The following is a 16,968-nucleotide window of genomic DNA, read 5'->3' as shown; positions in this document are numbered from 1 at the left end:
GGTTCTGCCCGTCTGACGGAGATGCAGCAGCACAAACAACAAGCTTCCAGTGAATCCAAACCTGGGGATTCTGGGACGCATCGTTACGGGTGTTACACATGAATGGAAGTGTGATGTCATCGGCCTACACCTGCAAATGGAAGTGTGATGTCATCGGCCTACATCTGCAAATGGAAGTGTGATGTCATCGGCCTACATCTGCACAGGGAAGAACTTATGTGGAGAGAAAGGAGGAGCTGAACCCATCTAAGGTCTTCAAGCTGGATTCCACGTACGCCATCGTCACCTCCACGTTGCTCTGCTCTCTCCTGATTGGTCGGCGGTGAAACACTCACCAAAGTTCTCCCCGCCCCAGATGTCCATGGCCGTGTCGTATTTGCCGAGGTGATTGAACCAGGAGCGGTCGATAACGAAGAGGCCGCCGGCGATGATGGGAGTCCTGTCAGAGAGACACATAAACGTTACTAATATTAAACAGGAAATAACCTTTTCTGTTTTAATGCGTCTCGCTGTGAGAGCTGTACGATACGACGGCGAGTCTCTGACAGGTCCAACTCTCTCCAGAGGTCTTCCTCAGCGGTCTGCAGCAGCTGGTTCACCCTCCTCTTCCTCCCAGCAGCTCTTCATCTTCACTCAAGGAAATCACCAATCATTGAAAGGCTTCTATATGAACCTGACGACCTCAGAACCAGACCGCTCCTCCAGCCAGACGCTTCCACGATGACATCACACACTTATAACAAGAACAATCGAGCGTCTAGTGGACGTGACGGCGGCGGCTACGTGGGCGGCCGCCGTCTGCAGCACTCAACAGCGAGGTCAGAGAGGAGTTCTTAGACAGCCGAACAATAAGAGCAGACGTTAACCCTTTAAGTCCTCGCTTCATCGCCATGGTTACAGCGTGTTACATGAGGGAGAGGAATCAACAAAGGTCCTCACAAGTATAGTGGACTAATGTGTGCTTGTTCCCAGACGGACGCGGTGACTCAGTCAGTGACACACACACACACACACACACACACACACAGACACAGACACAGACACACACACACACACACACACACACACACACACACACACACACACACACGTCCATCTCTAAGTGTTTAACACTCAGCAGGTCTGGACTTACGAAAACACATTTTATTATTTATAACTCTGAGGCTCCTCCTTTGTTTCGTCCTCGTCGCCCAGCAGGGGGCGCTGCAGCAACATCAGGTCAGTAGAAGGCCTGATTTGGCTGCAGCGCCCCCTGCTGGAAGACAAAAGAAAAGCCGTTGGTACACCGCGATGCTCTTACGCTGACATTTAAAACACTTCTAATGGCCACAAAACACTTTATAGTAACATATTTTGGAAAAACATGTAAAGAAATATTAACAGAAAGTCTTTTCAACGCTGGATGAATATAATTTATAGAGAAATATATATTTGTTTGCATATTTTGAAACACTGTAATCTAATAAATGAAAATATGTTTTTCTTCTGAGAATTTACTTACTGTCAGTACAGTATAACACACACACACACACACTGTTTTTAAACGTTTTTTAGGGTTTAAATGAAGCAACAGCTGATTCTTTTCTGTGACCATTCCCCCATTTTTACTGTGTATTAATATCAGTTATGTCCTTCTTCCTCTCTGTAGTTCTACTCTCCATTGTACATGTGTGTGTGTGTGTGTGTGTGTGTGTGTGTGTGTTACCTGATCGGCTGGGTCGGGTCGGTCCGACGAGCTCTTTGTTCAGGTGACAGCTGCTCCCACTTGAAATGGAGACTCCAATCAAACCCTGAGAGAGAAACAATATCCTCTCATATATACAGTATATATATATATATATATGAACACACACACACAGTTTCCACTTTCCACATTACTTATTTTACACAACGAGGGACCAGATGGGAGTTTAGATTCAAATTAGTACATTTGTTCTGCATAGTGAAAACTAGATTCCACTCAATTCCCAATTTTTTTAAAGTAACGTCCACTTGAATAATAACTTTGTGTCTTTGCTGATGCCACTGCCCTCCCATCCCCCATCCGGGAGTGCACGTGCACGTGTGCGTGTGCACGTGGATCAATGAAAGCCCATCTGACAACAATGTTTTTCATGTTATGAGCGACGACGACTTCATCCATAATTAAAATGTCCTCCGTGAGCCCAATTTTCACCATCGATTCAACGCCCCACGTGTGTGTGTGTGTGTGTGAGAGGGAGAGAGAGAGAGAGAGAGAGAGAGAGAGAGAGAGAGAGAGAGAGAGAGAGAGCGAGAGAGAGAGAGAGAGAGAGAGAGAGAGAGAGAGAGAGAGAGAGAGAGAGAGAGCACCATAAACAGGCCTATTACCAACATTGATTGGCGGATGGCTGTTACCAAGAAGATTGGAATAAGAGGCTGACAGGGAGAGAGAGAGAGAGAGAGAGAGAGAGAGAGAGAGAGAGAGAGAGAGAGAGAGAGAGAGAGAGACAGTGAAGCTCTCAGCAGAGATTGGGCAGATAAACCCCAGTGAGTGATGACAGCGGAGACGAGAACACAGATGTGATCGTTCTGATGCATCAAGGCCGTTTGGTTTCAGCTCATAATGCAACCGCAGAAAAGAAGGAGAAGAAGAAGAAGACGCTTCTCAGATTGTTATCATAAAGCCATTCATCCACTGCTGTCGGCATTATTGGGTTTCCAGCTTTCAACGCTGCGTTTCAGCAGATTATGATCCTGGAACTCGCCTTTTTCCAACAGGAGACGCTCGTCCAATAGTGAGGCCGACGCTTCGATGGCGCTCCATGTTTCTGGGGAGTCTTTTCAAAATAAACTTCAGGCTCACCAGGATGTTAGGTTCAGGAAAAGATCGGAATTCACGTCATCAAACAAACGTCGGTTTATGTTGTTTTTTAAGTACATGAATTACGACGCCGTATTAGTAAAAAACATAAAAACCTAAAAAAACGGAGAGAGGGGTTAGACACCGATATTCAGACACAAAAAGATGCAAATTTGCCGCTAACACCGAATGTTTGCCGTTGCTATGACAACAAGTGAAAGCGACCGCTAGCCCAACAATTAGCCAACAATAAGCATCAACATCATCACACTAAGGACCTTAACGAGGCATTGTCCCACCTTGGGATGATTCATTAGAAACATAAACATACATTCATAGCTAGCATAGATGCTGCTTGTTAGCATCGTATTAAACTCCTCTTAATATTGACCCCTCTCTCGGCTCCTTATTATTTTTTTCCTACAGTTTCCCAAATACACCGTCGTTATAAAAAAATTCACAACTCAGAAAAATAATGACGCGACGCAGTTTATCACATTTTGTAACAAATCTATGGAAGAAAATCTTAAATCCATGAAAAAGTCGACGGTATCCGAGGGAAGAAGTTAACGGGACTTAAAAGGGTCATTGGATATGAAACACTCAATAACCTAACTTTAATTTATTTGAAATCAGTCCCCTCTGTGGGTTTTACATCAGTTTTGGATGAATTGTGCATTTTTGTTCCCGACTGTCGGATTCACACGTGTGATGGATTCATTCCCCAAAGAGGAAGTCTTATTACTGGAGTTTCACGGCAGAGAGAACGGGTTCATGAACTCATCGCCAAAGGCTCCCTCAGAAATCACAAAACCTCGGGTGTTTCTCTCCGTCGTCAATAGATACCCTGAAGGCGCCTCGGAGCCAATTTAGTATTTTTCCTATTTTCACATTTCCATACCTCCACGGAGATCAGCGGAGGCCGCCACGTAGGCAAACGTGTCCATGTTGATGATGTCGATGACGGGGCTGACCACGCAGGTCGGGTCCTGGAAACACAAAAACACACATTCGAGGGTTATAGAGCTATAAGGCAAGAAAGAAATCACAAGGAAAATAAAAAGACACCAGAGAGAGAAGGAAATGAGCGAGAAGGTGAATGCGTTCCGGTGTGCAGAACCATCAAGTTTCATTGCAAGGAATTAATGTTTGAATCCGGCGTGTGAAACAGACTGTACAGTATATTCCAAGGTCCTTTTAATATCGCAGCACATTAAAAGGAGTTTCAGTCATTCAGCAGCAATCATGCACACAGCACATTTAAGCAAGGTGAGAGTGACCTCCAGCTCACTTCAAACCAGCCCCGTTTTTATTCACTTTACTGGCCTTAATGTCCGACTGTCGAGCCGTGTGAACATTAGAAATGTGGGGAAAACTCCTGGAAATGAAAGGAGACATCATCAGAAGGGGAGCAGAAATAATTTAATAAGGCTACGAATGCAGAGGGAATGAATAATCCGGCAAGGACGATGGTAAATTGGCGTTTTATTAGTGTCTTAGATATCTCAAAGTGCTGACAGCTCATTGGTCTGATGGGAAACAATGCCGGGGTCCTACAGATGGTCTCTATGGGATTTGGGGAAAAGATATTGAGTATTTTTTTAGACATATATAATAACCTGGCTAAGAAGATGGTTTATTTAATTACTATTTTCATTGCTGGCCATGAATCATAAATACAACATGATATTGATGGTTGAACTAGCATTTTCTTTAAAAGAAGAATCTTAAAACGTATTGTTAGTTGTATGAATGTAATGTAGATGTAAGAATCTGCACAACAGGCATCACTGGATGTTGAATTTAGGCTCCAGAAAGTTGTTTCCTGAAGCCAAAAGCCTATTTAAATTCATTTAAACCTAGATGAGCTGTTTGGTGAGCCTATTAAGGATTACTTTCTGAAGATACTGTATGCATGGAACAGTTACACAGCAGACCAAGCTGCCGTGTTTGACACATATATCTCTGTTTTTTTTATGCTAAGCTAGGCTCAACACAGTCTGACTTAATGCATAGACATTACATTTAGGACATGAATAACTAACACTTTACTTTTCACAGCGAGGATACAACGATACACAACTATTTACAAGCTCAAACCACGTCGGCAGGTTAAGTGTTACAACTACACTCTTGTTACCTCAACGTTCACAGTTCCTTAATGGATCACACACAATGTAAGGCAGTTAAAAACATGAAATATTATACAATCCTGACTGTTAAACATCGGAACGGCGACGCGACCCCGTGGATGAAGAGTCCTTAAACCTTGGACCAGGAAGATTTGGAAACATTTCTGCATTTGAGTTCGCTCATATATTCCAACTTTATTGCACCATTTGAGAGGATTACAAGGATAAAAGTAGGACACACACACACACACACACACACACACACACACACACACACACACACACACACACACACACACACACACACACACACACACACACACACACACACACACACACACACACACACACACACACACACACACACACACACACACACAGGCGTGGGAGGCTGGAGGTCCCTGTTAAATCACGGAGCGTTCCTCTATTAGTTTGGTGGAACGGCTGGATGCGTCTTCAGCCGGTGATATTACAGAGCAGGTGGATCGGTTCTGGACCATTAGCTGCAGGGTCAGTGCCCGGGAGGGGGGGGGGGGGGGTTACAAAGCACCGCGTCGCCTCTAATAGCTGCACGTTAATGACACTGTGCAGCACTCGGGGTGAAGCATTCGCGACATTACTGTTGTAATTGGATGAGCGTTATTCTCAAATCGCTCAGGAACAGTTTCTTAATTTCAAACCATTTTTTCTTCTTTTTTTTTCAGATGATTTGAAACGAGAACATTTGATGCTGGAAGGGAAACTGACCTCCCAAAATACCCTCATCATCATCAGGATCAGGATTATTACATCACATCTCCTGCATTCATGTTAGATAGTCGTTCTCTATTACATATTAACCACGATAGAATAAGCAGGGTTCCTCCACCTTCTCCAAAGTCACATTCAAGCACTTTCCAAGCATTTCCAGGTGCATTTCCATGCTTTTCCAGCCCCTTCCAGCTGTGGTAAACTCCATCTTTGTACCAATCCAATGGTCAGTATTCAGTCTACTTATGATGTCACTTGTTCATCACATTAAATGAGATGTTATTGTCCTCTAAACAACCAACATGATGTTTGGAGACAGCTTTTTACAGAAGGACCACAAATGAAAGGAAAACTAATTCCACTAACAGATCCACAGAAATATAATCACCAACTATCTTCATCATCTGTTCATCATCAGAAGTCATTTTTCATAAAGAAATGTCAGGAAATGCTGTTTTCAGTCCCTCAGATATGGAGATCTTCTTTTCTCTGTTCTATCATAGATGTCATCACATACAACACACATTTATAGCACTTTATTCTACAGCCAAGCACTTTTCAAACCTTGAAAACACTGCACTAAAATGCTGAAGTACTTTCAAGGATTTCCAGCACCGTACCAACCCTGATAGATTATATAATAATGATTCTACTTCACGTCCAAACACCCAAACTAGAAATCGTAAAAACCACAATGAAAGTAAGTTCACCTGGAAGTTGTGCAGGACTTCAGCTCTAAATCAATGAGACAGACAATGATTTGAGGGGAATATGACGGTGTGTGTGTGTCTGTGTGTGTGTGTGTGTGTGTGTGTGTGTGTGTGTGTCTGTGTGTGTGTGTCTGTGTGTGTGTGTGTGTGTGTGTGTGTGTGTGTACCTGGATCGATACCTCATACATTTCAATCTAAATATATGACTATAAAGCGAGTGGACGGACAGTGACGGATGACTCGCTGCACAAACACGCGGCGTGAGCATGAATATGGATGATGTTGGTGCAGCGGCAGAACCCGATCAGCCACTGTGCTTCACTTATTGATCGCTGCTCTACAGGCGGAGATCAGAGGCCTTTAATATCAGCAGAAACAACTGTCAACGTGATGCATCGCAGGAGGAGGAGGAGGAGGAGGAGGAGGTGAAGACGTGGGACGATGAAGAGGGACAGATGGTGTGAAGAAGAAGACGAGAGGAGACACATGAGGCGATGATGGAGGACAGGTGGGAGAAGGATGAGAGGGAAGAGAGGAGGTGTGAGGAGAGAAGGGGGAGGTGAAAAAAGGAAATAGAGACGAGCAAAGGAGGTGTGAAGAGGAATAAAAAGTGAGAGGAGGGGAGGAGAAAAGAGGAGAAAAGGTCAAATGAGGTGATGAAGGCCGTGAAAGGGAGGTGAGAGGAGATATATAGGAAACAGGTGAGGAAAGGAGGAGATGGAAAGAGGAGGAGAGGTGGAAGAGAAGGAGAGAGGAGACAGAGAGGATGAAAGGAGGAGAGGAAGCTAAATAAAAGGTGAGAGGAGAGAATGATGAGATAAGAGAAAAGGAGGAATAAAAGAAGAGGAAGACGGTGATGAGGGACACAAAGAAGGAGAAGAGAGGAGAGGTGAGGACAGACGAGGAGGCGAGGTGGGAAACGGGAGGAGGAGGAGGAGAAGAGAGATGAAGGACAGATGAGTGGAGGAGAGAGAGTTCAGCACTTCCTTCTCAATGAGAGGCAATCACACCAAAAGCTATTTTCTCTCACGGCTCTATTTCACACACACACACACACACACACACACACACACACACACACACACACACACACACACACACACACACACACACACACACACACACACACACACACACACAGACACACACACACACACACACTGACCTGTCGGATCCTCTGCAGCAGGGGGGGCAGCCAGTCCTTGTTGACCTCACAGTGGCTGTCCAGGAAGGTGAGGACCCCGGCCCTGGCAGCGTCGGCCCCCCGAACCCTGGACCGGATCAGACCTGATGCACAAACACATGTGGACTTTGAGAGTCTTCCAGACCCCTCATCCACCATCAGGTCTCAGGCCATGTGGTCTAGTGGACTACAGTTCTATGTATATGAAGTGTTTCTATGATATATTTTTGTGATTTAATATGAACTTTACTTCCAACGCTTTATGAGCGTTTCAGATGATTTCTCAACCTTTTAAATGTTCCCAAACTCATCAGAGGAAGAAAATAACCTGCTGTTTATTCCTGTTACAAACTATTTCATCATCAAAGTGTTTAAAATGTAAAAAATGACTCATAACTACATCCGTCACATACTTTTAGTGGAGCAGAGAACGAATCAAGTTAAACGCCTTCAGAACGGTCCTCATATGAAGGTTCATGCAGGTTGAGTTGCAGGTTCCAATCCCACTTCTGACAGGTGGTCTTGTTTCTAGACCCCCCAGTGAAGGGCTACAGAACCCCGAAGACTGGCATCGTTAGCGCATTGCTCTACCTATTCACATCCTCTCTCTCTCTCAGTCAGCAAAAGGCAGAAATCGATGGCGGGCTCTTAGAGACCCTGTCAGACATGAACACAAGCTTTTAACAGGCCCATCACAGTCTGCATGTGTGTGTGTGTGTATAATGAGCCTGTTCAGGAGGTCTCCCTGATGGGGGGCCGCTGTGCGCCTCCATTTGGACTAAATGGTCTAATCAATACTCCCTGACATGGAGACGTGTGTGTGTGTGTGTGTGTGCGTTGTTGTGCGTCCTGTGTACCGCGTGTTGTGCGGTTCCTTTGTGTGTCGGTGACTTTGTACGAGCGGCCGCTGTTCCACGCTGCGCCGTCAGGCCGAAGCTCAGCCAATTAAAAATCCCATTTCATCCTCAATAAGGCTTTATTTTCTGGATGGATGGAGAGACACACACACACACACACACACACACACACACACACACACACACACATCCAGGCCGGGCTGACTTTGTGTGTCAGTGTTCACCTCCACGGATCACTCTTCTGTCACTCTCTCTCCTGGAGACACCGGCGTGAGTTCTCACACATTGTAGTACCACTGACCTTCGTTTTGGTGGTTTTTGGTGGTTTTTGGTTGTTTTTGGTTTGGTTTTGGTTTGGTTTTGGTTTGTTTTTGGTTTGTTTTTGCAGGAATTAGTTTGGTTCGCCTGCCCTTTAGATGATGTTCGGGCTAATGTTAGAGAATGCATTATGTCTGTGAGGGTCCTCACAAGTGTGGCAAGTAAGTACTTATGTGTGTGAGTGTGTCAGGGAAGACGTATAGTATCGGCCTGGCGAGTTTTTATGGCCATTAAAAAGACAATCAAGTCAGAAGGCCTGAAGCAATAAACTATTAACTAGCTGAACTGATGAACCCTGTGTGTGTGTGTGTGTGTGTGTGTATGTGTGTGTGTGTGTGTGTGTGTATGTGTGTGTGTGTGTGTATGTGTGTGTGTGATGAGCATGACTGTGGCATAATGAAACCCTTCAGTGAAGACATGTAGGACAAGTGTTCTTCTTGTTAAAGAGAGAGAGGCGACGAGGTGATGGAGGGAGGAAGGCAGCGACTCCAAAACCCAAGAAACAAAGAAACTACACATGTTTACTGAGATAATACATCAAGAGAGAAGTAGGACCATTTTCTCATAGACTTCTATACAACCAGAGAGGAGTCGCCCCCTGGTGGCCAGCAGAGAGAAGTAGGACCATTTTCTCATAGACTTCTATACAACCAGAGAGGAGTCGCCCCCTGGTGGCCAGCAGAGAGAAGTAGGACCATTTTCTCATAGACTTCTATACAACCAGAGAGGAGTCGCCCCCTGGTGGCCAGCAGAGAGGATGCAGCTTTAAGGCATTTCAGTTTTGGCTTCACTTTCCAGAACCATAAAAAAAACCCCAAAACTACCGTTTGATTTAACTGATTTTGATCTTGTTTTCTGTTTTAAACAACATATTTACATACTGGTGTATTCTTGTATTCGATGTCATCTTTTAAATAATAACTATTATTTTCTTTTTCTTAAATGCAATATTAATATTCACTCAAGTGCTTCTTCTTCTCCCAGCAGGATATTTAATATTCATCTCTTCTCTCATATTCATTATGATATATTTATTAGACATCGCTTTGTTTTAACCTTTCTATTCTTAATTGTTTTAATGTGTTTTGTGTCTTTAATTCAAACACGTGTCACAGGTGTGTCAGGTGAAAAATCACACCTTCCAGCCAATCAGAAGCCAGAATCCTTCGATGACGACTTTGTGTGCGTTTCTTCCCCACATCAACACAATAAATCACACAGCTAGAGCCGGGCACATGTACAAGTGCAGGCGGAGAGCTACATGTTAACGAGCATGCTAATAGAGATGAATGAGTCTGCTTTCATCTAATTCTTTACAGTGTGCTGGAGCCAAAGCCCCGGTCCGAGACCGCCTGGAAGACCTGGTCTCTAACGCAGGCGGCCTGCACCAACGCTGGCTTTTAACACAAGCAGAATGACCATAAAATGCTCTCTTGACCGAATCCTCTCTCCCATTAGAGGAAGTGCTTCCATTAAGGTTTCATGGTGCATCGTCCAGGTGAACAGTATGTACCTGTCTGTTTGAATCAAGAGTCCTGAGCATCAACGAGCATCAAAGATCTGTGATGAGCAGGAAGCATTCAGAAACATTCACTGGTGCATGTTGGAGGTTTTGGGGCTTTTTTTGCTTCCATCCATTCCAACTCATGGACAGAAAACATCCAAACACATATTCAGGTGTTTGTCTGTTTGCGTCTGTGGATCAATAATCAGAAAACTTGATCTTTAAAGGCGGTTTTCTCTAAATGAGGTCGAGTCTCAGACAGAAATCTCCACCAACGTTCCTCTCTATATTCCTTTTTACAGTTTGTTCATATATCATTCAATGCCTTATTTATAAAACATTACTCAGAAATTGAGGTTTGTATGGCTGTTGATGGTTCTTTTCTTATTAATGGAGTGATACAAAGAGATATTCCCATCCCATCAGTAAAAACCTTTAATAAAACAAAGGGTTTGAACCTGGCTTCATCCAATGTTCACATTTATATTCTGGAAATTAATGCTAATTCACACATTGCTGATAAGGCAATGCCTCGTTGGCATATTTGAACATAACAGTCAGAAAACTTAATAGAAGAACTAATGGTCTGAATGCCAGTAATCCACTGCAGGAGGTTCATGGTGATATCTAGATGTGGTCTCCTGTCGGATCTCCACATGGAGGTAAATCTACATCCAGACCTCCACCAACGTTCCTCTCTACACTCTGGAGGTTCCACAGAGGAGATCGTTGCTTCTGCTCTCGTCTCAAACATGCCGTCGGTTATTAAACGCAGCAGATGGAGATCTCAGTCACCTGGAAGACGCTGAGATGACTTCCACTATTAAAGCTCCTAAAGAATTCACCAATTCTAAAAAACAACAAATTAATAAAACCCAAAGAAGCTTCCTCTCCACCTGCTCAATACAGAAATAGGATTTTCCAATAATCGGAGAGGCTTCATTTGATTTGGATATTTTTTGGGAATCAAAGGCTCCCAGAATGTTGAACCGTCATTTGTCGAGCTGTCATGTTCATTTGTGCGTCGCGTCATTTGTCTTCTATATTTAAGAGCATGGAGGCCGCTCCAAATGGATTATATAGAAAATATGAGAAGCGTAGCCGTGACGCACGACTGCATTAAAAACTTCAATGAGGAACATCCGTGTTTAGTGTGACGGGCAATTAACTCCCTCACTGGCTGACATTTAGCTGTTTTTTGCTTCTTTTATGCTTTAAAAAAAAAAATTAAAACAAGAAGTCACATTAGCAGGTCGTGATCTTCTCTTTAGAAATCCTGGTATTTTTGATTTCAGCTCATTTTCTCTTCTGAGTCTCCGATTCAGCTCCCGTCACTTCAATTCACCTCGGGTCATTCCACACTGTCTGTCTGCCTGTCTGCCTGTCTGTCTGTCTGTCTGTCTATGTGTGGAACTGTAGGAATTAAAAAGGCCAATTTAAAATGCTCACACACGCAGCATACTGATGATGCAGTAGTGTGGAATTAAAAGACATGCATTTAAAAACACAACGGTGTTGCCGTACCTTCTCTCTTGTTGTTGCGAAGACATTTGACTTTGGGCAATTTTGTGAGAAGCTGACAGTCACTTTCTGGAGAAAAAACACAACAACAACAACACAATTATTCAAATGAAGGGAATAATACAAAATAACAGAAGAGAATTGAAGAGAATATTGCGATAATGAATTGGCGGCTTGTTGAAAAGCTCAGCAGCAGGACGGCGATTCAAAGCCTTCAGTTTGACACGTCTCCTGTTTAGTCGCCGTTCGGCCGACTGCTGCTCCCCGCTGAGTCCAAGAGAATTATTATATTCTTATAAATGTGTCTGCCGTAATGTTGAAATGGTGGAAAAGGGAGAAAGAAGAGAACAGCTGGGATATTTAGAGCACTGAACAAGAACAAGGCTTTTAAAGAGACGTTCTCACAACATCAGAATCAAATTCAATTAAAATGAAAATCGTTAAGTTCAAAATACAGAATTATAACGAGAAAACGAGTCATTGAAACTACAAATGAACTGAAAAGTTAAATACCAGGAGATGAATGAACATGAGTCCATCGTACCAGAGAAGAGTGGGAATGACGCATTTACCAAACAGCAGTCAGAAATCAAAAGATTCAAACTCACATTTCTTTAAAAAATGAATTCATTATCAAACGAGGTTTTTAATTTTCTGATAGATAAGTTGGCTAATTGTTGCAGCTCTACACCAAACTAATCCTCATTTTATTATCTGGCAATTAATCTGGCAGTTGCTACTCCTACTACTGTGATATGAAATGAACAAATAGGAGAAAAGAAGGATTTAAAAATAGAAAACCTCCGTCACTGCATCAGAGTCTAGTGGACCTGAATGACTGCAAACCTCCATCAGAGCCCTTTGACCCGGAATGGACGCCCAGTCGCTCTGCACTCAACTCCTGCTTGTAAGTGAAAAATAGATTCTTATTATACTTTGAACCAGACAGAAATCTAAGATGAATACACGGACGACACCGTGGTAACGACCTGTCAATCAGCAGGTAAGCCCCGCCCCCTAAAGCATCCCCTGCTTTCTGGTCTGGTGGACTCTAAATGGACCATCATGTACTAAATGAACATCATGCTGGATTGAAGAAGACTTGAAACTAGAGATTGAAACCATAAACTTATGTTTACAATGTTTACTGAGATAATACATCAAGAGAGAAGTAGGACCATTTTCTCATAGACTTCTATACAACCAGAGAGGAGTCGCCCCCTGGTGGCCAGCAGAGAGAAGTAGGACCATTTTCTCATAGACTTCTATACAACCAGAGAGGAGTCGCCCCCTGGTGGCCAGCAGAGAGAAGTAGGACCATTTTCTCATAGACTTCTATACAACCAGAGAGGAGTCGCCCCCTGGTGGCCAGCAGAGAGAAGTAGGACCATTTTCTCATAGACTTCTATACAACCAGAGAGGAGTCGCCCCCTGGTGGCCAGCAGAGAGAAGTAGGACCATTTTCTCATAGACTTCTATACAACCAGAGAGGAGTCGCCCCCTGGTGGCCAGCAGAGAGAAGTAGGACCATTTTCTCATAGACTTCTATACAACCAGAGAGGAGTCGCCCCCTGGTGGCCAGCAGAGAGAAGTAGGACCATTTTCTCATAGACTTCTATACAACCAGAGAGGAGTCGCCCCCTGGTGGCCAGGAGAGAGAAGTAGACCCATTTTCTCATAGACTTCTATACAACCAGAGAGGAGTCGCCCCCTGGTGGCCAGCAGAGAGAAGTAGGACCATTTTCTCATAGACTTCTATACAACCAGAGAGGAGTCGCCCCCTGGTGGCCAGCAGAGAGAAGTAGGACCATTTTCTCATAGACTTCTATACAACCAGAGAGGAGTCGCCCCCTGGTGGCCAGCAGAGAGAAGTAGGACCATTTTCTCATAGACTTCTATACAACCAGAGAGGAGTCGCCCCCTGGTGGCCAGCAGAGAGAATTCAGCTTCTGTGTGTTTCTTTAAAAAAGAAGCACAGCTACATTATTAATAATAATAGTGATCAAAAAGCCTATCTGGTCGAGATGGAGTCATGAAAATCAAAATACACGAGTACAAAAGGATTGTTATTAAATGGCCGTGTGGGAGGAAATGAAGTTCTTGAACAGCTTCTTTCCTCCCGTGGTTTGGTGACTCAGCCTTCACATGCGGTCGGAAGGATGCATGTTTCACGTGCACACATTAACACTTTACCCTGCTGTTGCTCATCTGCATGTCTTCGTCTGTTCACATATCAGTCTCCACCGCTGATTGCATCCCCGCTATTGTTATTGTAAAAGCGGCTCATAACCAACCAACCATGTCTTTATTACGGTACCATGGGAAACACTTTTTTTAAAACAGAAATAAAACCAAAAACACAAGAAAACTAGACACAGTTGAATCAAACCGGTGAATTTAAGTTCCAGAAACAAATCAAGCTGATTATCGGTATATTTTGGAGTATTTGGAGTTTTCTGTTGCCTGCTTGTGTGTCTCTTATCACCGCTGTGCTTCCTTGGACATAAAAAAAAGCAGACATATTGTCTTTGATCGTATCGAGGCGAGCTCAGCCGATACAGAGCAGAACTTATTTTCTAGTGAGGGTGGAGAGAAAAATAGAAACTCCAGCAGATTGGAACAGTTTCTACTGTAAAAGTTCCAAACACTTTAATGGACTGTCATTTATTCAAACATTTAGAGGCACCATTAACTTCTTCTTTAGGGAGAAATCAGCTTTCATGTCTGGAACAAATGACTCAGCAGGTTTAGGACACGCCCACTTTTCCAGCCGCTGGAAACATGGTGCCAGATTAGCCGGACCAAGTTTGAAGACGCGTTCTCCTGCATCTACAGGTACTTTAGGAACTTTTCCAGAGCTCATGGGTCTGAAGACATCTTGAGGAAACAGCTCAAAAACACGTGGTTCTACTTGTAAAGACGGCCGGTCTCAAACTGTTGGACTATTTTATTAATAGTGGATTGATCCACTTTTCTAGTGAGTATTTGTGGGATTGAATCCAAGTATACCACGAGTGTGTTCATGGTGATTAAGGACCGCGTCGCCGGGGGCAACAGGTGTGTCATTAATGAGGAAGAGATATCAGGCTTTGATACAAACTCAATACTTGTTGGTTCTGGTTCTGCTGACAAGAAAAACAAAGAATATCTAAAGAATTCTCCTCACGAGCCAGCGTCATTGTTTGGAGTTTAATCTGAAGTGTTTTCTCCGCTCTGATTGGCTGATTTCACCCGAGCTTCCCGTCCCTCTGGAGACCCACGGCTCCTCTTTGACCCAGAACGGAGGACTCCTTTCATCCTGTAATCCTGAACCCGGGGGACTCAGCTGGACTCATCCCTCCCTTTGACCTGCTGTGTGTGTGTGTGTTTGTGTGTGTGTGTGTGTGTGTGTGTGTGTGTGTGTGCAGCTCACCGTCGTCACTGAAGTCGTCCACTAGAATGATGTCATGGATGAGGTGAACCGGCGTCCTGTTCAAAACGCTGCAGACAAAAGAAAATATGCGTCTCAAATATGCATAAACAGGAGTTTACATTAGAAAACAAGTTTAAAGGAAGCTGGCAAGTAAATGCCAACGTGCACGCACACACACACACACACACACACACACACACACACACACACACACACACACACACACACAGGTGCTCATGAATTCATTATGTACGCACTGCACGCCGTAGAAAAACAACATTGAAAATGTCAGCCCAAATTCCTGTTATGAAAATGTATGACGCGTCGCCGCTAAGAAACTATTTCATTAAAGACCAAGATTGAAACATAAAAAATTCATCCGTTTTTACTGGAGGAAAATAAGAAAACGTGTTTTGTTCCGAGTGCTCTGCTCCATTTTATTTCATTATTTTGTGTTTTCAATGACCTCTGTGTTCATCATCCCCTCGGGACACCAGGAAGAAACAGCAAGGAAGGAAATGGGAATAAATGAGAATAAATGAGAAGGCTGTAAGGAAAGTATAGAGGGAGTGAAGAAGGAGAGAGAGAACGAGGAGAGGGAAGAAGAAAACAGATAGTCAAGGGAAAAGAAGGAGGGTGGAAGTAGTGAAGGAGGAAAGGAAGGGAGGAAAGGAAGAGGAGGTGTCAGATGGGTTGATTGAGACGGATCAAGAAGAGAAAGTGGAAAACAGAGAACGATTGAATTGAGGACAGGTAAAAGGGAGGGAGGGAGGGAAGGAGGTGAAGCTGATAATGCAGGAGGTGGAGGAGGAGGTGGAGCAAAACTATGAGTCTCTGAAGCACCAGATCCCATCAGGAGGAGTGATGGATGGGAGGGAGGGAGGGAGGGGAGGTGAAGGGAGATGAAAGAGTGAAGGATAATAAAGGAGGAGAGAGAGTGAGAGAGAGATGGCAGGCTGGTAAGGGAGACAAATGTCTCTCTCTCTGAGGAGGTGGGTGGAGGAGATGGAGGGAAGGAAGGAGGAACTGAAGGAGGAGAGAGATGAGGTGATCAAGCAGAAAGACAATCAGTGTATTAATCTCATTAGATCACATTAGATCCGCTGATTTAGATCTCTCTGTTCGGATCATATCGGGGTTTGGAGTCACGAATCAGATCAGCAGGAAGAATGTGTTTCTGTGGTCGCCGTGGCAACGCCTCCATCAATGATATCGTCCGATACAGCAGCTGCTTAACGAGGCTCCAGAATCCTTTTCCACCGCCGTCCCAAATTCAAAATGTTTTGACTTTTATTTCCTACAGTCATCCATCGTGGTCGTTGGCATAAAAACACAATTCAAAGGATTAGAAGATAAATGATTCTATTTGTTTTTACTCCTCATCTGTTTTATATTGATCCTCTAAACAACTGTATTAATACATTATATTAAACAAATCATGATGACGTTGTAATCGTCCTTCGCCCTAAATACATAATGTGACCCGTATTTAAAGGAACTACGACCTCAGAGTGAAACTGTATTTCACAGCGCCGTGGTTACATTGAGTAAATAATCCACAGGTCGCATGCTAACTACCTGTCTGTCTGCCTGTCTGTCTTACTGGCCTGTCTGTCTGTTGATCAATCTATCTGTGTTAGAGAGGCAGACAGACACGGATGGATGGACACAATCTCTTTCATTCTTTTTTCTTTCTCTCTCTCCATCTCCTCTGTCTCACACACTCACACACACACACACACACACACGCGCACACACAC

General features: G+C 43.8%; 1 protein-coding gene across 1 annotated transcript in view; it reads right to left on the bottom strand.

Annotated features, from left to right (window-relative positions):
• Positions 1–16,968, bottom strand: part of LOC311026759 (polypeptide N-acetylgalactosaminyltransferase 14-like) — a gene marked incomplete at its 5' end in the record, with an annotated part of 28,027 nt that continues 11,059 nt past the window's right edge. The window contains 7 exons of the mRNA XM_084030457.1: positions 1–198; positions 336–439; positions 1,706–1,790; positions 3,723–3,810; positions 7,579–7,700; positions 11,800–11,865; positions 15,209–15,276. Coding sequence (XP_083886583.1) covers positions 185–198; positions 336–439; positions 1,706–1,790; positions 3,723–3,810; positions 7,579–7,700; positions 11,800–11,865; positions 15,209–15,276 — 547 coding nt within the window. The remainder of the gene's footprint in view (positions 199–335; positions 440–1,705; positions 1,791–3,722; positions 3,811–7,578; positions 7,701–11,799; positions 11,866–15,208; positions 15,277–16,968) is intronic.

Source organism: Eutrigla gurnardus (genome assembly GCF_963514095.1).
Source record: "Eutrigla gurnardus genome assembly, chromosome: 16".
NCBI classification, from domain to species: domain Eukaryota; kingdom Metazoa; phylum Chordata; class Actinopteri; order Perciformes; family Triglidae; genus Eutrigla; species Eutrigla gurnardus.
The sequence above is the reverse complement of the archived record's forward strand: the minus strand, read 5'-3'. Positions and strand labels throughout refer to the sequence as shown.